General features: G+C 48.0%; 4 protein-coding genes across 4 annotated transcripts; 3 read left to right on the plus strand and 1 right to left on the minus strand.

The window, feature by feature from the left end:
* Positions 1–1,615: 1,615 nt before the first annotated feature.
* H6S33_011960 (uncharacterized protein) lies at positions 1,616–3,350 on the minus strand (the record flags this gene model as incomplete). The annotated part of the gene is made up of 2 exons (XM_044843319.1): positions 1,616–3,034; positions 3,177–3,350. 2 exons carry the CDS (start codon positions 3,348–3,350, stop codon positions 1,616–1,618), a joined length of 1,593 nt encoding a protein of 530 aa, XP_044695628.1.
* Positions 3,351–3,962: 612 nt separating this feature from the next.
* On the plus strand, positions 3,963–4,948 carry H6S33_011961 (uncharacterized protein; the record flags this gene model as incomplete). The annotated part of the gene is made up of 4 exons (XM_044843320.1): positions 3,963–4,024; positions 4,183–4,213; positions 4,300–4,736; positions 4,867–4,948. 4 exons carry the CDS (start codon positions 3,963–3,965, stop codon positions 4,946–4,948), a joined length of 612 nt encoding a protein of 203 aa, XP_044695629.1.
* Positions 4,949–7,775: 2,827 nt separating this feature from the next.
* On the plus strand, positions 7,776–8,826 carry H6S33_011962 (uncharacterized protein; the record flags this gene model as incomplete). Its single annotated transcript, XM_044843321.1, has 8 exons — positions 7,776–7,790; positions 7,862–7,939; positions 8,004–8,062; positions 8,150–8,243; positions 8,309–8,482; positions 8,568–8,603; positions 8,682–8,725; positions 8,814–8,826. The coding sequence occupies 8 exons, from the start codon at positions 7,776–7,778 to the stop codon at positions 8,824–8,826; spliced, it is 513 nt and encodes a 170-aa protein (XP_044695630.1).
* Positions 8,827–10,812: 1,986 nt separating this feature from the next.
* On the plus strand, positions 10,813–14,850 carry H6S33_011963 (uncharacterized protein; the record flags this gene model as incomplete). Its single annotated transcript, XM_044843322.1, has 14 exons — positions 10,813–11,075; positions 11,153–11,264; positions 11,328–11,676; positions 11,734–11,797; positions 11,851–12,116; positions 12,181–12,281; positions 12,346–12,656; positions 12,715–12,790; positions 12,857–13,453; positions 13,506–13,688; positions 13,752–14,067; positions 14,134–14,225; positions 14,305–14,514; positions 14,581–14,850. The coding sequence occupies 14 exons, from the start codon at positions 10,813–10,815 to the stop codon at positions 14,848–14,850; spliced, it is 3,210 nt and encodes a 1,069-aa protein (XP_044695631.1).
* Between the last annotated feature and the right edge of the window lie 4,966 nt (positions 14,851–19,816).

The following is a 19,816-nucleotide window of genomic DNA, read 5'->3' on the forward strand; positions in this document are numbered from 1 at the left end:
GTACTCAGATGATTCTTTGTGGTAACCTCCCTCTCACCGATGAGAGGTGGCAGTACTACGATATCGGAGGGTTCAGACCGGGAAGTGGAAGTGTAATCCCCCCCCCCCCACTGCCACGTTCTTCTGTACTATGTTGCACCATTGTGGCCGTCGCCACTACCGCCAGTCCAGTATCATCATCTAAGGCTTTTATGATACCACGTAGGGGTTGGTGGTGATAGGCTCCGAGTGACTGGTCGGGTGCCAAGAACGAGTGAGATCCTGTGATGAGACATCAAAGTTGTAGCATCGGCAAACGGGCAAGAGAACCCAGGACCGGGAAACATACGCATATCTGCGTTTGAGAGATGGTCAGGTAGAGCTTCACGAATAACCTAGTTGGCCCGTAGCTTAGCTAAAACACCCCAAAAACACACTCACATTAGCTGGCCCTGCAAACTTCAAAGCAATACATGTTATGGTGGTTGATCTTACCTTGAAGTAGTGAGCCCGGAGCATGCCCGGTGGTACCGTACACCACAGAGTAAAATATCCAGAACGACTACCCAGGTTCCGAGCACCGGTGTAAACTGGCACCGTTTGTACTGCATGGTGTCGGATACATGTAGCTATAGCGCATTTAGTCTCTCAACGCCACGTTGAAAACTCGTGCCCTTCTTCCCTCGGCTACGGCGTCAGTAGTGTGCCCACTGTTCACGTATGGCCTCGCACTTTGGGCGTAGTACTGGGGGGTGTGGGGTTGGGTTGACGAAACTTGAGTTGAAATTGTAAAAAAAGAACGGATATATTGCACGCTGGGGCCGTAAGCAGATCTGGTTGGTGGTAGGACTGGGGACTGTGCGTGGATTCGACGGGGCGGAGATCTAGATGCTGTACTAGCCATTCTGGGCAGATAGATCTACTTGACTGCATATACGTGTATAGACAGCTAGGCCACAATGTGAAAGCCCATTGCAATATATGTGTATAGGGCCCGGGGTGAGTTGTGTGTGTTTTCTGGGGGCTTCCTCGAGTTGTGATTGTGGTCGCGAGGTTGGGCTGCAGTTGGGAACACTGAACCTCCCATGGCCTAGCGGTATTGGGAGGATCCTAGTGCAGGGTTAGGGGTTTATGCGCCATTGGCCAATCATGAGTCGAAGCTGCCCACTTGGTTTTGCTAACGTTTGATTGGCCAACATGTTTTGTAGGTTAGATATGAGGTGTTTGAGATTCGAGTTAACTACACACTTGTCTGGTCGAGCGTGGGGGGGCTAACGATTAGACAGGCAGCTACATGTAGTCTCTAAAGGTGATCAGGACTTCAATTGAGTGACCGCACCTACGAAGCTATTGAGATGAGATGCTACATGTATACAAAACCACAACCCGGATACTAACTCTTTCACCATTCTAAAGCTTAAACCCAACTTTTGATGCTTCCCACCGCTCCCGCTCCTACCAGTGACCAGTCTAACTAATGTTTAAGATATATAAAAAAAAAAATCCACCCAAACACCACACTTAAAAAGGAAGAAAAAATAAGGTCTAGACAAACGTTAGGTATACAGACAATATCACGAAGTAAAAAAATAAAAAAATCTTTACTACAAAATCTAAATTCAATGTTATAAGTTATCTACCCGCAAACCTCCTCTCCAGAGGGCGCTCCTACTGCGGCAGCAACAGTCTCAACTTCGGGGTTAACTTGGCCCTTTTTGTTACTTTCGACCGCCTCTGCAGCGAGCACTTCCGCGGCAGCAACAGCCTCAACCTCGGGGTCGACCTTGACCTTTTTGCTATTCTCGCCCTCCTCTCTTCCCTCAGTATTTGCCTTGTTCTTCTTCTTCAATTGCAAAGCTCCCTTTGCCAGCGCCTCCTCCGGCAATGGACGATAGTAAGGCTGGCACCGATACCACGGCACCACTCTCCTGACCTTCCGCCCGTCCTCCAGCTCGACGAGAATGCCCTCCTTACTATCGCCCGCCTCCTCCACTGGTGTATCGGGCCCAACCCACTTCCCATCAGCATCCACAGGCTCCGGATTCCTCTCCAGCTCGCCCGCGATGGCCTTCTCCAGCTCCTTCAACGTAGCTTCAAACGACGCCAGCGGATCCTCGCCCACCCTCGCCCCACTGCGCGCCAGCAGGTCCCGCACCTGCGTGTGCCTCGGCAGCGCCGAGTGCCACAGCTTAAAGAAGTGGCTCTTGATCGGCGTCAGACTCGGATCCGCCATCAGCACCTCAAACCTCTTCCTCGTCCTCTTCGTCATCGGCTGCTCCGCCCAGAGCTCCCCAAGCCCCAACGGCGGCAGCACATACTCCCTGACGATATCGATGTACTCCCTGCCGATTTGATCCATCCTCGGGAACCGCTCCTCCCAGTCCCTGCTCGTCTGGAAGACCGCAGGGTTATGCAAGTTCCCCTCGGCGCTCATGACGCCGTCGACGCCCGTCGCCGCAATGCACCGCGCGACGTCCTCCTGCCAGAGCACATTCCCGTTCGCAAACACCACCACCTCGCGCGGCAGGTGGTCGCGGATGTACTTGATCACCGCCCAGTCGGCCATGCCCGTGTTGTGGCCCTTCTGCTCGCGCGTCCGCCCGTGCACCGTCAGCACGCTGGCCCCCGCGTCCACCACCATGCGCGCATACTCCAGGCTGCGCTCGCGCGTCTCGAGGATCCTGATCTTGGCCGTCACGGGGACGTCGAGGCCGTCGCGCAGCGTTCGGATGAGGTTGTGGACGAGGGGCCACTCCTCCTGGAGGAAGGCGCCGTAGTGGCCCTTGCGCGCGATGCCCTGCGGGCAGCCGAGGTTGAGGTCGACGGCGTCGCAGTGCGGGGCGACGTGCTGCGCGGCGGCGAGGAGGTCTTGCGGCGAGTTGGAGCAGAACTGGACGAATGTTGGGCGGTCGTGGGTGGGGTTGCCGTCGAGGTGCGGGGGCTGGAAGGATTGCGCGCGGTAGGTGGGGGTTGTGGCGAAGAGGCGGGAGTGGAACATGGGCGTGTAGCAGAGCGTGTTGGGCGGCGAGTGGCGGCGGGAGAGGATGCGCCAGGCCTGGGTGGGTGTTAGTGTTTATGATGGACGGGCGGATCGAGTGGTTGACAGAGAGCTAGCTAGCTATCAGGGGAGAGGGAGAGGGAGAGGGAGAGGGAGAGGGAGAGGGAGAGGGAGAGGGAGAGGGAGAGGGGCAGCGCACGAATTCAGATTGCTCCACCATGGGCGCGACGATCGTCCGCGGGGACCCAATGGACTCCCAGAACTCGCGGCCGGTGAGCTTTGTCTTCTTTGCGGTGGGGGGCAGCGGCGGTGCAGCGTCGGAGGGAGCTGCGGATGCCTGCTGCTGCGGCGGGGCTGGTTCGCCGACGGTCATGGCTGCTGCGGGCAGGAAGGCGGAGATGCGTCTTGAGAACGAGCGGGCGCAGACGAAGGGATATCGGAGGGGGTGATGGAGGGGCGACAGCTTTGCGGGCGGTGTGGGGCGAGATATCTGGTGGAGTGGTGGAGTTGGAATAAATGCGGAGGGGAAGTGAAGGGAAGAGAAGAGAAGAAGAGGAGACAGGCTCTTCTTTGGTGGGGCGCAAAATGCAGTGGGTTAGGGTTTCCGCACAGCCAGCGGGGTGAATGATCGCGTTCACCACAACGGCAACGGGAAGCGGGCCCGGTGATTCGTCTCTGCCGCGCCGGACACGCCCGCCCGCCCGCCCGCACCGCGAATCTCGGGCTCCGGGCTCCGGGCTCCGGGCGGGCGTCGTTCTCGCGGCAACTGCGCGGTCTTTGTCCTTGTTCTCTTTGTGCAGAGTGCAGGTGGGTTAGGGTTCCCTGCGCCCCATCCATGCGGCTCTTTCTGTCCGACCGTCAGGCCCCGGCCGGGCCCCACCACGCACGCTCGCACGCACGCACGCACCGACAACCGCGATATCGAGACACACGGAGACGGGCATCAACACCAGCACCAACACCATCAACACAGGCAGTACTAACCATGTATCATCTTGCGACTGAGCTCTACTACTACGCCACTAGCAAAGAAGAATACTCCGTCCTGTAAGTTGAAAGAAAGCCAATCCGAATACATGATCCCCCCCTCTCCACTACATTCTACCGCCGGAGCTAGCTCCCCCGTGAGTAGAGCTTCTCGCCTCATCCTCTCCTCGGTCCGATACGGTACCTGGCAGATAGAGCTGATCAGATGCTCTCTGTAGTCTTCTCGGCCTCGACAACGCCGGCAAAACCGTTTGTCCACCCCCACCCCCTCCCCCTCCCCCTCCCCCTCCCCCCCTTGTCCCCCACGGCCCTGCTAAAGACTACTGCAAGGACAGACCCTCCTCGAAAAGATCAAATCACTATACCTCCCCAACGGGCCACTCCCGCCCAAAGCGGGCAGCACCATCCCCACCGTCGGCCAGAACGTGTCGCTGATCCCGCTCACCGCGCCCAGCATCTACCTCAAGCTGTGGGACATTGGCGGGCAGTCGACGCTGCGCAGCCTGTGGAAGTCGTACTACAGCTCGGCGCACGCCATCGTGTTTGTCATCGACTCGACGGACGTGCCGCGCATCGAGAGCGAGGTGGTCGACGTGCTCAAGGAGGTTGTGGAGCACGAGGAGACGGAGGGCGTGCCGGTGCTTGTGCTGGCGAATAAGCAGGACCGCGATGAGAGTCTGGAGATTGCGCAGCTGAAGGAGGTGGTGAATCCGGTGATTGTGAGCTTGGGCGCGAGGGATAGTAGGGTGCTGCCGGTGTCGGCGTTGGAAGGGTGCGTTGTTTCCCCGCTGTCTGGCTGTTTGTGTTTCTCGGGTTGGTGGAGGGGGTGTTGTCACACGTGGAGGTGGAGGTGGAGGTGGGTGGTTGTGCTGTGATGTGCTGTGCTAACGGCTGCGGTGCAGGACGGGCGTGAAGGAGGCTGTGGATTGGCTCAAGACGAGGGTCATGTGGAACAAGGAGTCTCGGCCGCCGACGATGCGCTGATTGGCCCCCCCCCCCCCCCCCCCCCTCCTAGCTTGGCCGGTCTGGTCCAGTCAGTCAGTGATCGTTTTCTCTCCTTTTTCCGGTTTTCTACTCTATTTGTTTTTTTTTTTTGTTTTTTTTTAATTGCTTTGCTTTGCTTCGTGTGTCTCGTTGGTGTTTTTCGTTATAAGAAGCGTGCTACTAAACTACCCGCGGGTAGATCAGGATAAGGAGTAAAGGTAACTATGGGCTTTATACGAGGGGAGGAATAGCTGGCTGCTTTTGTGTTGTGTTGATTCGTCGTGTTTGTGGCGGGCCGGGGCGGGGGGGGAGGAAGAGAGGGGTGGAATAGTAATAAAGGGCGAGATTTATAGCATAAAGATATGTTCATGTGCAGTGAGCTTTCAGAGTGAAATAACTACTACTACTACTACAGCTAGCTAGTATAACAGCTAGTATATCGACTGGACTACTCTAGATGATGGAATGTATGTATTGTAGCATCAACAGTATGGTTCTCACGGGCTTGCAATTGGGGCCTCTCATGCTCAGCTTACCGTTACTTCTGGGAAATAAGCCTAACTACCTATGGGCTTAAAGCAAAGTGGTGGTCAAGGAAAACTGGTGGTGTATGCATAATATTCCCCGTGACTTGAGCCAATCAGCAAGCAATTTTTTCTACCAGTACTTTAGGGGGCTTATTCCCAGAAGTAACGATAGCTCCTGTATATATGGAGCCCATCGATCATTAGAGTCTTTTAGCTAGCTGCAAGAGTTGGACAGAATTAAAGTCGAGCACTTTGACAAAAAATGTCCTACACATACATCTTAGGGCCCGTTTAATTGGGAGTGGACGGATCAGAAAACACTGTTTCGCAAAACCTCCGTTGCCATGATCTGGGGAATGGTGGGTTGTTAAATTGTGGTTTACTGTTTGGCTACAGGTTTCATTATAAGTATTCGCTCCCATCAATTCCTTCAACATACACACCTGCTTGTTACATTTATCTAGAAGAAAAAAAAACATTTCCATAGCCCCCAGCCTGGGGGTTTGTATTGCTCAAATTAAAATAGGCGATGGAAATATTCTTCTGATGGGGGACATCTTGTACTGGGGAATGATGGTTGCAATACACAGAAAAAGTAGGTCAGACTTAGATACTTTGAGATTTCTACAAGAGCACCACATTCTGAGCAGGTCTCCGCCTACCAAGCGATAACATTGTTATCTACATGTCAAAGCTGGAACGCCAAACAGAATTAAAAAAAAAAAACCGTAACGGCGTTATGGTTGTAACACAGTTTTCAACCCCCCCAAACTCCGTTTCAGAGCGCTCCCAAACGGGCCCTTATTGGTTGGACGACTTCTATCCAACCTGCTCGACTTTCTGCTCAAACTCGCGCAGCTAAAAGACTCTATTCCAACTCTCGAGCCAGCGGGCGTGTGATAATATATAATTGAACTATATAGAGGATCTTAGTTGCGCGGTTTGGACAGAAACTCATGCACATTGCAACCAACAGGACGCGCAGGAGTTTCTGTCCAAACAGTTCAAACTCTATTCTGGCCAAAAGATTCGATCGTCAAGTTAATATAGAATTGAGTTATGTCCCCAAAAAAATATTCCATCAGCGCACACATACGTAAGCCTAGCCTGTGTTCTGCGAGGAATGCAATTCGTGTCACTATCTGGACGTGCACGTTCCACCTTAGCCCTCGGGTGCATATCATGTTCAAAAATCACGGGACAACGCCGAAAACAAACCAAAGCATGGACCTTTTTTTTGCAGCTCTCACCTGGCACCAACATCAATAGATAGACGTTGAAACTGAAATATGGGTTGAAAAAATGTCTATACTACCCATTTTCAGTCTTTGGCTCTATAATTCTGATTTGTGTGTGTTGTAGCAAGTCTGGACATTGAGGGACATCTGGAATTCCTGCCAAGATACTGAATCCCGATACGAGAGATCCATTACCATCTGCACACCAATGATCTATTTTTGAATGTAAGTTCGGGTTTGGATTCTCCTAAAGATGCTATAGCTTCTGATACATTATCATACACCAAGAAGTGTTGCTGAAACATGTGGGAGTTTTTGAAAATGGCCGGTTTGGGGGAACTATGCTTTGTTTCTGCACTTTTGTCGTCAAAGCCCGGCCCGCGCCGGTGGAATGGGGGCGAGGAGGTGGGAACTGATTGATTTAGAGTTAGCAGGTGAGGAACACCTCCGCTTAATGGCGGGGTTTCGACTTTCAATATATGCATACAATTATATTACCTATATATCATCCACATTATTCCAATTTTTTGTGGGGTCGCATCTACTCTACTCTACATATCTATGCATATCATCTTTGTGTGTGTGTGTTGCTGATCTGCAGATATTGAAAAATCTTCCTGCTTTGACATGGCTCAATTGATCAGGCTACATGAGATACATGGATGTAGGTACATTTCCGAGTGATTTCCTATGATTGTATACGAACCTCAATATTGCTGAAGCAGCACCCGATTTATAAACTAAACTTTGAGGGCCGGGCGCTGCTTGGAGTACATGTACAGTAGAGTACGTACATGATGTAGTAAACCTACTTAAGGTCTACGTACATCTAGAGTAGTCCTCACTCAGTGAGCCTTGTTTTGTTTTAAATTTGTTTTGCCGCCAAGGCACCGTCTGATCCCTAGCCCTCACATGGTCCTCTGCCTATCGTGGCGTGTCCATATATACTTTGTACGGTGTAGTTCGAAGTTACGTACTTTCTGCACGGTTACATGATGTGTGCCAATCTCAGTCTCATTCACAGACTTATTCGTCAATCCATCCTATATACACACACGCATCATGAATCTCAACAAAGTACGTATCACCATACGCAATACACATCTGGGAATATGCACTCTCTCTCTCTAGCTCACCTTCTCTTTCAGAATTGGATACATCCCGCATCCGCCACCACTGTCGATATCGATAGTTCGTGCAGACAAATCAACAAAGTTCAGCTATATGTATGTATTCAATTACACAACATCTCCTTCATGTACTTTTCAGCTCCTCATGGACAGATACCAGACCGTTTATACGTCTCCCTCTGCAAGGCTAAAGCCGATACAGTTTGCGCGGCATCGAGCGTGCGCTTGCCGGTTTTGTAATATGCGCCGGTGGGATTGTGAAGATGATCTTCGATTTCTTGCGCAATTGCTTGTGTCGGAGTGAAGAGCCTCGAAAGGCCCATCATGCTGTAATACCTCGGCAAAGGAACCGAGCGGCTGCATGCTGCTTTTCTGCCCTTTTTTTTTTTTTTGTTTTGTGGTACGTTACGCTGGCCCACGCTCTACAATAACTACTATTGGTTCCCCGAGGATGAGGATCTCCAGATCGACAGGCTCAAAGCTATACCAAAACGAGCTCAACCGAACGTAGCTTCTTTTCGTCCAAGCAGCGTAAATATCCCGTTGCCCACAGCTGTACAGCCGGACAAGCTGGCCAATCGAATGGTTATCGTGATATATTCGGTGCAATTCTTTCAATTGACACAGCAGAATTTCCTCGTGAGTGCCACTCCATCTGTATAATAGCGTTACATGACAATGGCATCAATTGATCAAAACTTGTATTGAAATGGGATTCATCTAGAAAACGGAGAAGATAACAAAAAAAAAAAAAGATATAGTACGCAGAAGATGATCCACTCGCTAAGCTTGGGGAAAAGAAAATAGAGAGTCTCATGTTCCAAGCCTCTTCCACAAGACGGGAACTCGCTCTAAGCAAGTGCCGAAGTTGCATACCTACAAGTAGGTAAATCCCGATTCTCCTGCTCCGCCATCGCTAAATCTTCTTGCCGATTATCCTTCTCATAGCTCACGGTGTTTGGGCGGCAAGGCGGGAGAGATGATCCCCACACATGCATTGCATGCAGCTCAACCCAATCGCCCAGAGGGTGCATATATCAAACCTCCTAGTCATCGCCCAGTTTTTTCTTTGGCACAAGAATTAAAATGAAATTAACTTGGCCCCGAGTAATATCGACCAACTCTGACGAAACCCATCGCTCTAGCTGGTAACTAATCTGTAGCTCAATCATGCAGTATCACTCGATGAAATACGGAGATTGTTGAGTAGGGGGCCATACAGTGTGCCATCCTTCTTACCGTTACTAGCATTGGATATAATTTTCAGTGTGCTGTCAGTATTTCTACGTATGGGTTCCCGGTGCTGCCGGTGTAGCTTTCATTGGGACAGTTATCGTCAATGGCTTATGGCCTGCTACCCATTATTTATGAGGTCTTTAGAGAGGTCTTTATGCCTTTGCTTCTGTCAGAGGATAAACGAACCAATCAAAAATGGTGGCATGGCTCAAGATTAGGTTTGCAATCCTAAACTCACAGGTTTGACAAATAGTGAGATTATATTATATGAGTGTGCCAGCTATAGTGAGGGAATGTTTTGAGATGGGAGTATACAATCGCTAATCTAGAGCACAACCCATAGATTTATGCCGGTGTAGCTTTCTTCGCTTAGGTGCTATAAACTCCAGCAACTAACCAGAAAAAAAAAAACCGGTCTGTTCCATCAAACTGTGGGATGCCCCTAGGTTGGCTGCCCTGCATGACCGGGGGTATATATCCATGTGGTAAGACCTATATATTGGTATAATTAAAACTTATCTTATACTTATCTTATCATGATATAGATATATTGAACTTTTTTGAATCTTTGACACTTCTGCTGCGCTGCATTTATGGGATCCCGAGTTTTTTAACCTCCAACCATTACCCCTCATGATGCACGATCTCACCATTGGTTATCGGCGCATATGCATCGATCAAGCGAAGCTCATTGTAAACCTAATTGCCGAAGGGTACGGTAGAATGCCTTTAATTCTCAACACAGCCGTATGACTACAGTAGGTGTTGACTTAATGTATGTATACCACCAACAAATATACTTTTTTCAGCTCTAACAATATACATACCAAAAGTTGGTTGTGTTGCGACATGGGCTGAAAATGCATGGACATGGAGAAGCGGCTTTTAAATGCATAGCCGTGCAATATTACCCGCAATGATTGGGCAATACATAACTACATACATACTTTTGTTTGGGTTCCTGCTCCTGGATACCACGCTTCAATACCTGCGTTATTTCTAATCAATTGGGTAGATGGACCTAAATGCCCAACCAAAAATTTATCGAAATAATTAAAGGCTCTGTGGAATTGAGAGGTGCTCAATTGATCAAACGCAACAAACTATACAGGTCGGAGAGAAACCGAAGCTGAAAACCCGAGCTTCCGGGTGTCCAGGGAAGTAGGGAGCACAACAGCATTATGGTTGCGGATCAGTGCAGTTGCGAATATGATCTACATAAATTGACCTCTTTCGATGTGCGAGAAAGAAAACGTGCAGGTGCGTTTTTGTTTATTCTGTTCTGTGCGGCAGATATGCACTCACAAGAAACGAATCGTACAATATTTCTGATTGGAGTTGTAGGTGCAGTTGAAAATCCGGTCGCACAAAGATCATTGATGCGCTTAGTCTTATAACAAAGATGATAATGCCTGATTAGTACTCAAGATTTAATTGGGTATGTGTGCGACCTCTCCTTGGCTAGCTTTACCTGATTGGTTGCAACTACCAATACTGGCAGCAATAAGCAATGAAGTCAGCATCGATAGCTCGGCCTCATAAAAATTGATTTCAATCTTATATTCCCAGTTTTAATCTCGAACTCTATATAATGGCCATCATTCCCTCCTCGCCTCTTCATTCTCCTCCATCACTCCAGCCCAGTCATCCCTCAGCTTGGCCTCTGATATCTTCTGTTCGAACAAAACACCCTGCCCAACCTTTTTTGAGCTAGATCTCATTATACCGCCGTCATGGCAGGAATTTCCGATCCGCTCAATTTCTGCAAAGCAGAAGACTACTACAGCGTCGCGTTGGGCTGGAAGGGCCCTCAAAAGGTCATTGGCATAGACACTACTCCCCCCAAGGGCACCAAGTATCCGAAAAACTGGCATGGAGTGAACCTGAGATTCGATGATGGGACTCTGGGCGTGGTTCAATTCATTAGACCGTGCGTTTGGAGGGTTAGATATGACCCTGGTTTCAAGACTTCTGACGAGTATGGTGATGAGAATACGTGAGTTACCCCAGTCAATTACATATACCATTAGTGATAGTGAAAAACCTATGCTAATCAACTAATGAGGCATATAGGAGGACAATTGTGCAAGATTATATGAGTACTCTGGTTTATAAGTTGGATACTTACAGAGAGCTTACGTGGGGAACCAAGTGTGAGGATTCGGGGGAATTCTGGACCTTCTCGGTAAGTTCTAGATCTAGCTATATAGCTTCATTATAGAACACCATCACTAACTGCACTAAACAGTCCTTGGTCACCGCCGTTGGCAAATCTGAACGGACTCGCAACAAGGTCGGTGATGGCATGAAGATTTACCTATGGAAAGACCGCTTCCGCATCCAAGCAGTGCGTACCTTGACCCCTATAAAGGATCCTTACCCCATTCCAAATGTAGCCGAGGCCGAAGCCCGTGTGTCCGACAAGGTCGTTTGGCAAACGTCTCCCAAGACATTCAGAAAGAATTTGCATCCGCAGCACAAGATGTTGAGGGATACAGTTCTTGACATTGTCAAGCCTGGACATGGCGAGTATGTGGGGTGGGGAGAGATGGGAGGTATCCAGTTTATGAAGGAGCCAACATTCATGAACTATTTTAGTAAGTCCCGCAGAGGTTCCTTATTTCTTGGTGGTAGTTTTTACTAATACACTGTAGACTTCGACAATATGCAATACCAGCAAGTCTACGCCAAAGGTGCTCTCGATTCTCGCGAGCCGTTGTAAGTACCGCCCTGTGGCACGACTTAACCCCAATAACTAATCTTTCAACAAGGTATCACTCTGATCCTTTCTACCTTGATGTGAACTCCAACCCAGAGCACAAGAATATCACGGCAACCTTTATCGATAACTACTCTCAAATTGCTATCGACTTTGGAAAGACCAACTCAGGCTACATCAAGCTGGGGACTAGGTATGGCGGTATCGATTGTTACGGCATCAGTGCGGATACGGTCCCGGAAATTGTACGACTTTATACAGGTCTTGTTGGACGTTCGAAGTTGAAGCCCAGATACATTCTCGGGGCCCATCAAGCCTGTAAGTCCCCCCCTTTATGAGCCATTTATCGGACGTATATAATAAACTAACCTCGTTTTCAAAGGTTATGGATACCAGCAGGAAAGTGACTTGTATTCTGTGGTTCAGCAGTACCGTGACAGTAAATTTCCACTTGACGGGTTGCACGTCGATGTCGATGTTCAGGTAAATAACCATGGTATCATTGAGGCTTTGAGAAATGTTCTAACTGTGTTTATAACATTCTTAGGACGGCTTCAGAACTTTCACCACCAACCCACACACTTTCCCTAACCCCAAAGAGATGTTTACTAACTTGAGGAATAATGGAATCAAGTGCTCCACCAACATCACTCCTGTTATCAGCATTAACGACAGAGAGGGTGGATACAGTACCCTCCTTGAGGGAATTGCGAAAAAATACTTTATCATGGACGACAGATATACCGAGGGAACAAGTGGGAATGCGAACGATGTTCGGTACATGTACTACGGTGGCGGTAATAAGGTTGAGGTCGATCCCAATAATGTTGATGCTCGGCCAGACTTTGGAGACAAATAGTAAGTTGTTTATTTCAGTGCGCTAGGTAACCCGTAAATGGCATTGACATGTTTCTAGTGACTTCCCCATGAACTTCAACTGCAAAGAATACCCCTATCATGGTGGTGTGAGCTACGGCTACGGAAACGGCAGTGTAAGTGACGATATCTTATCAACATAATAAAGTTCATCGAGACTAATTAGAGACAATGATTTATAGGCAGGTTTCTACCCGGACCTTAACAGAAAGGAGGTTCGTATCTGGTGGGGAATGCAGTACAAGTATCTCTTCGATATGGGACTAGAATTTGTGTGGCAAGACATGACTACCCCAGCAATCCACACATCATATGGAGACATGAAAGGGTTGCCCACCCGTCTACTCGTCACCTCTGACTCCGTCACCAATGCCTCTGAGAAAAAGCTCGCAATTGAAAGTTGGGCTCTCTACTCCTACAATCTCCATAAAGCAACCTGGCATGGCCTTGGCCGTCTTGAATCTCGCAAGAACAAACGTAACTTCATCCTCGGGCGCGGAAGTTATGCTGGAGCCTATCGTTTTGCTGGTCTCTGGACTGGAGATAATGCAAGTAACTGGGAGTTTTGGAAGATTTCGGTTTCTCAGGTTCTTTCTCTGGGTCTCAATGGTGTGTGCATCGCGGGGTCTGATACGGGTGGTTTTGAACCCTACCGTGATGCGAATGGGGTCGAGGAGAAATACTGTAGCCCAGAGCTACTGATCAGGTGGTATACTGGTTCATTCCTCTTGCCATGGCTCAGGAACCATTATGTTAAAAAGGACAGGAAATGGTTCCAGGTAATCTACCCGTTCTTAGCTTTAAAGCATTGGAGATACTAAGATAATCTAGGAACCATACGCATACCCCAAGCATCTTGAAACCCATCCAGAACTCGCGGACCAAGCATGGCTCTACAAATCCGTTTTGGAGATCTGTAGGTACTATGTGGAGCTCAGATACTCCCTCATCCAACTGCTTTACGACTGCATGTTTCAAAACGTAGTCGACGGTATGCCAATTACCAGATCTATGGTATGTATTCTGCCCTAGACTTTCAGGACAACACATGCTAACCAAATGAACCTGGATTTCTAGCTCTTGACTGATACTGAGGATACCACCTTCTTCAACGAGAGCCAAAAGTTCCTCGACAACCAATACATGGCTGGTGACGACATTCTTGTTGCACCCATCCTCCACAGTCGCAACGAAATTCCAGGCGAAAACAGAGATGTCTATCTCCCTCTCTACCACACCTGGTACCCCTCAAATTTGAGACCATGGGACGATCAGGGAGTCACTTTGGGGAACCCTGTCGAAGGTGGTAGTGTTATCGATTATACTGCTAGAATTGTCGCACCCCAGGATTATCATCTCTTTCACACCGTGGTACCGGTCTACATTAGAGAGGGTAGGCAGCAGAATAATCTCTTTTCAGTTTCAAATACATGCAGTAACTAATGCTATGAACCTACAGGTGCCATCATCCCGCAAATGGAAGTACGCCAATGGGTTGGCCAAGGAGGACCAAACCGCATCAAGTTCAACATCTACCCTGGAAAGGATAAGGTAAAGTTCAATGACCACCCTGCATCTATTCCATCACTAGTTTTCTTTACTCTTACTGACTTCATTCCTCAAAACACAGGAGTACTTTACCTATCTTGATGATGGTGTCAGCCGTGATAGTGCGCCGGAGGACCTCCCACAGTACAAAGAGACCCACGAACAGTCGAAGGCTGAAGGCGCAGAAATCACCAAGCAGGTTGAGAAGATCGCAGGAAAGAAGAAGGGTTACAACATCGCAGGAAGCGACCCGGAAGCGAAGGGTTATCACCGCAAAGTTGCTATTACACAAGTAATACCACCCTCATCTTGTATCATTTCCTGATATCATGCTAATATTTCTCTGTTTACTTCAAAGACGTCAAAAGACAAGACCCGTACTGTCACCATTGAGCCTAAACACAATGGATACGACCCTTCCAAAGAGGTGGGTGATTATTACACCATCATTCTTTGGTATGCACCAGGTTTCGATGGCAGCATGGTCGATGTGTCCAAGACGACCGTGAAAGTCGAGGGCGCGGAGAACAAAGTTTATAAGAACTCCGATTTACACACGGTTGTTATCGACGTGAAGGAGACGATCGGTACCTCTAAGAGCGTCAAGATCACGTGTACTGCCGCTTAAGGTCTTTTCTTGAAACGTATACGGGAGTGGTAACTCCGGGAAAATGGGGATATGGGGGATCAAGTTGGAGGGGCATCTGTTTATTTCTTTATTTCTTTATTGACTGGATTGGCAAATGTGGGGCACATTTCTGACGGGATTTTTTGATTATTGGCCCCTACGGGTTCTCTTTACTTTGTCTGGAAATCCAATTTATTCTTATGCGAATAATTGTCCCATGGGCACGAGTGATATTTCGTGAAGTAACACAGCAGGAGGGAGTTGCCGCACCCCCGAAAGACCGGCAGGTAGAAAGATAATTCTTCCACACACAAAGAAAAGATTGGTCATTCGAGAGCTCCTTTTATAAAACTAAGTCGAAAGAATAAGTTTCAAGAAAAGAGCCGGCATAAACATAAAACATATACACACATACGTAACACCCCTTATATAAAGATCTAGATCTAGAAATGTCTAAGGAGGAAATTAGCTCAAGCTTTCACTTGGCCACAAAAACTTCCTATTATTACCTCTTATATACATAATTCTTATTATTTCACAAGCATTAAGCATTCGGTGCAATTACCGATCGACCGGTAACAGCACAGACGAGTCCAGGTTACTAAGCTTATTATATCGATGGCCTGTGAATAACCCTTATTAGGTATGTAGTTTTCTGTCTCTGTATGTACAATATATGTGGCCATGTCGATATCAGATGGTGGTACATGACTGGTTGTGCACGCAATCGTGATTTCATAGTAAACAACGCGCCTTTTCACAACAGATATTCGCAATCCGTTACATTCAGTATACCCCGAGCTGGATCGTGTCTGATCTACAAAATGCAGACATGTCTGAATCGAAGCTGACAAAGAAGTCCGAACACGTAATCTACCCCCCGGCAGGGGTCTTCCATTGGAGGGATTGTCGTGTAGACATAATTACTACCCATCGGTTGATGGGAGAGTAATATTCCAAGGTACTTCTTATCGATTGGTGAGAAAGAGCTGCATCGTTCGGTACATACTGCCTGCCCTGAGTGAGTAACTACTTGCATGTCCAAGCCCTTCTTGCTTGTCCCTACATGAAAGGCGAACCGTAACTGTAAGACTTTTCGAACTGGGCTACCTACTTACTTGTGTCCGTGCTTCGGTATGCACATACATATTGTACGTGGATCCGGAGACCGGTCCAATGAATTGGAAACCACTTTTGAGTCTCCCGGCGAGTGGTGGAGGTTAGCTAAGTCTGGTATGATGACGAGACAGCTCCTCTACCTGCATGTACTCTAGAGTACTTACTCAGGTTTCCCTGTATGCTTTGTACTCTAGAATACCTACCATCCCCCTCATTTCAGATTGATCCCCGTCACGGTGTGCACGCGCCATCTCTAGATCATCATCTTTCGATGAGCGCACAAGACCTCCGGATACTTAGAGAGGGCATACGCATTGGAGTAGAGTAGGTAGCTGAAAAACAGCGGCTTCTGAAAAGCCAGAGCAGGGTATTCTTGGCACTCTATTTCTCTCAGCCGCCGTGCAGTCAAATGGGCCCTTAAACTCAGGTGCCCAGGTCACTAGATATCCGCACCATGACGTTTTCCTTGTAAAAATAAAAAAAAAAGGCAGGAAGGCCCCATCTCCCCGCATTTGTAAGTTAACAAAGACACTGATCATTCCTCCGGCCCTATGGGAAAAGATAAGGAGTGATTCAAAGAAAAAAAATTAATTGGATGGATAATGGCAACTACATCTCCACTTAAGTGCTTAAAATTCTCTTTGGATAGCTAGCTGCAGGGCCTGTCTCAATGTCTGCCGAATCCCTATCAGGTCCACATCTAGCTGGCAACTTTTACCCATTCAAGACGAACCCGGATCCGGGGCCAGTCCGTTCTCATGTAAGTAGTCTGGTACTTCTTCGTATTCGGCTAGTCAAGAACCGTCCTCAGTCAATCTCAGCTGGTAGTGGCACCACTATATTTAGGAAAGAATGGATGTTTAGTAAACATTTTGGACATTTTTTTCGACAAGAAGACATAGAGTACGTACTTTCCATGATTCAGTACTTCAAGTATTGTACTTGCTTAGGACGATAGCTCACATTCTCTTCGGGGATGTACAAGCGTAGGACGAGCCAAACCCCAGCATAAACGGAAGGTCGTCAGTCGTATCATGAGCTCGATTGGAAGGACTTCCAGACAACCCTAAAAGCTCCGATAGGAAGAAACATCAGCACCCCACAAACGGAGCTAATTGCCCCCCCACCCCCATAACTTCGAGAAAACAAACCCAGAATATTCAACGGCAGAAGATACGCAATGATCATCTGGCAATTGCTTATTTTTGCCTCCATTTTTGATGAGCACTTGGCCAAACATTCCTTCTTCAGCAAGGTCGACCCATGCAGTTATTTGATGTAAGGGATGCTCGGGATCTATTGAGATCTCAATGCAAAAGCTTGAGCGTCGAGTCGTCAGACCCAAGTCCATGGTAACAAGGAAAGGCTGGATAGCCGAGCCGGGGTATTCGGCACAAGAGTGTGGTGGAGCAAAGGAACCCTCTTCAGTTACATGTTCTAGATTTTGTGGTAGCTACATGAGCTGCGATACCCAGGTTAGTATAAAACAGAACCCTGTAGTTGAAACAGAAAAAGGAAATAATTGATCGATGTCGAAACAGAAACGAACCACCTGAGAATTTCAGTATTTCTTGGATGATCTGTATCCCCCCTCCAAGACTTGTTTGCTATCTTGTGATAGGTTGTGATATTTCCAAGTAATGGAACCTAGCCCCAAATTCCTGGGCACTGCAGGATCATGGAAGGTCTCAAACCCCATCAAAATATTCATGCTGGGCATTGCTCTTCATCTCCTTTTGTTGTTGCTGTTCCACATCGTGTAAGTCAGACAGCAGATGGGAGATCCTCCCGATGTCAGTCCTCCTCCAACGGGTTCAACAGCCAACAGTATCCTTCCCTTGAAGTGTAGAGCAGGCAGCACGCCCTTGGGAATATGCAGGCTGGCATCTGGAGTAAATACCGCGCTTGCATGAGGAAGAAAGATTCGGACAACGGTACACACAGGGTACCTACCTCTACATACATACTAACGGCAGAGATTTACGGTCGTATTGTTAACCTTGCCAGTTCGTCCAGTGTTGCGGGAGGGAGGGAGAAGAGAGACTTTGTTGTATACCTACACCATAGTACCTTGCCTGTACGTACGCTATGGATTGTACCTACTCTAGAGTACTCAACATACTCTATCCCAAAGTTGTACTCTAGATACGTTACTAGCGCAAAAACCCTTGCCCTGCAGAAGTTAAATTTAGCCAACTGATCGGCCATCACCCGGTCTAGCTGTTGCCAAGCACTGAACGGTGCAGTAGAAGTCGCCATATGTCGACTTGCACTTACACAACACCAGGGACCTGCCCCCATCCTTCTCCTTCCATACCGGGCCAGATGGGAAGAAAAAACGAGGCAAAAGCGCCTACCGCGATCAAATGCACACCTGACTCACGAACTTTGCAATCGCTTTGCCAAAGCGATGCCAGTCCACACATCGATCTACGAAATGAAATGTGCTCAGACATGTAGAGCATTGTAGAGTACGTACATGTATGCACTATATAGGGCAAAGGTTTTGGCAATTTTTGGAGCAAATGCATCCATGTCTAGCTGCCCGACTGTACCATACTCTGCTCTACATCATTCAGAGAAGTTCCCCACTGACCGCGAACAGACGTTACTAAAATAAGATGGAGGGGTTCCGGTCATCCCGGCAAAAATGAAATAAAAAAAATAAAAAAAATAAAAAAAGCCGACATCAACAGCACTCTAGGAACCAAAAGGTAAACATCATCGCACATCAAGAGGCTATAGTTCACGTCACACAGGAACAAACAAAATGTGAGATATTAAGAGGCACAGAACGTCTGGGGTCCATGATACTCTCCAGTCAGATTCAAAAACTCCCCCTCAAGGACCTAGGTTGTGAAGGAGAGGAGGGAGGCGGTTGGTGATGATGATGCTGCACGTTGTGCAATTAGCCGTGTAACTGTAATCACGAGATTCCTTGGATTATAGACCTATCTTGTCAAACGCGGCGAGAAACGAGGTTTCGGATCCGTAAAAGCAGAGGCATGGTGCATATGATGCTGGCCGTGCATAAACCCATGTGGTGTGCTGTTACAGCTTAGGGTGTGGAGTCAGAATCATATATTCTGTGCAAGGTGACATCTTTACACGAAAGATATACTTTCTACTCCACACCATTTGCCACAGGGTGTCTTGTATCTGGAGGTTAATTTGCTCGAACCACCTTGACTCCCGAGCTCTGGAAAACCTGACGGTGGTGGGTGCCGTGCCATGGAAGCTCGTTATTATTCCTGACAGCCACATTGAGTTATCAATGCCGAAGAGATGGCCAAAGGGGCATATAGTGTGTATCTCGAGCTTGAAGATCTGTGATATCTGTTGAGTTATTATTCTTCGTACCTGGCACAGCTGGAAACAAATAAACAACAGAAAGAGTTTATCAGGGTCTTAGATCTAATCTTTAATCGCGGATCTAGCCAGATATTGGAACTAAGCGAGCCAATTAGACGGGGACTGCTGACGCTAAGCGAGTGGTAAATGACGTAGCCCTCGGGCAGTTTCGTCCGAAAGCATCAGGCAGGACTCTAGCGACCCAGGCATCAACTTCCTATTTGCATATCACCAGACCCGGCTTCTTCTTTTTTTTTTCTTTCCGTTTCTCCCTAGGTGGTGGATGTGTGTATCATCCCCCGCGATATTGATCGTGCCTAGCCGTACGTGTCTTGAATAGATGAATTGTAGTGCACATGTGGGCACTTTATTCTTCCCGTGGGGGTGTTGCCTAAATATCAACTTTAATTTATGGATATATTTTAACTTTGATATCGGCTTGATTTTGACTATTGATCATGTAGGTGCAATTCGATACGAGCATTTTTCCGAGTGT

The sequence above is a fragment of the Morchella sextelata genome (genome assembly GCF_020137385.1).
Source record: "Morchella sextelata strain SCLS chromosome Unknown scls_7, whole genome shotgun sequence".
Classification (NCBI taxonomy): Eukaryota; Fungi; Ascomycota; class Pezizomycetes; order Pezizales; family Morchellaceae; genus Morchella; species Morchella sextelata.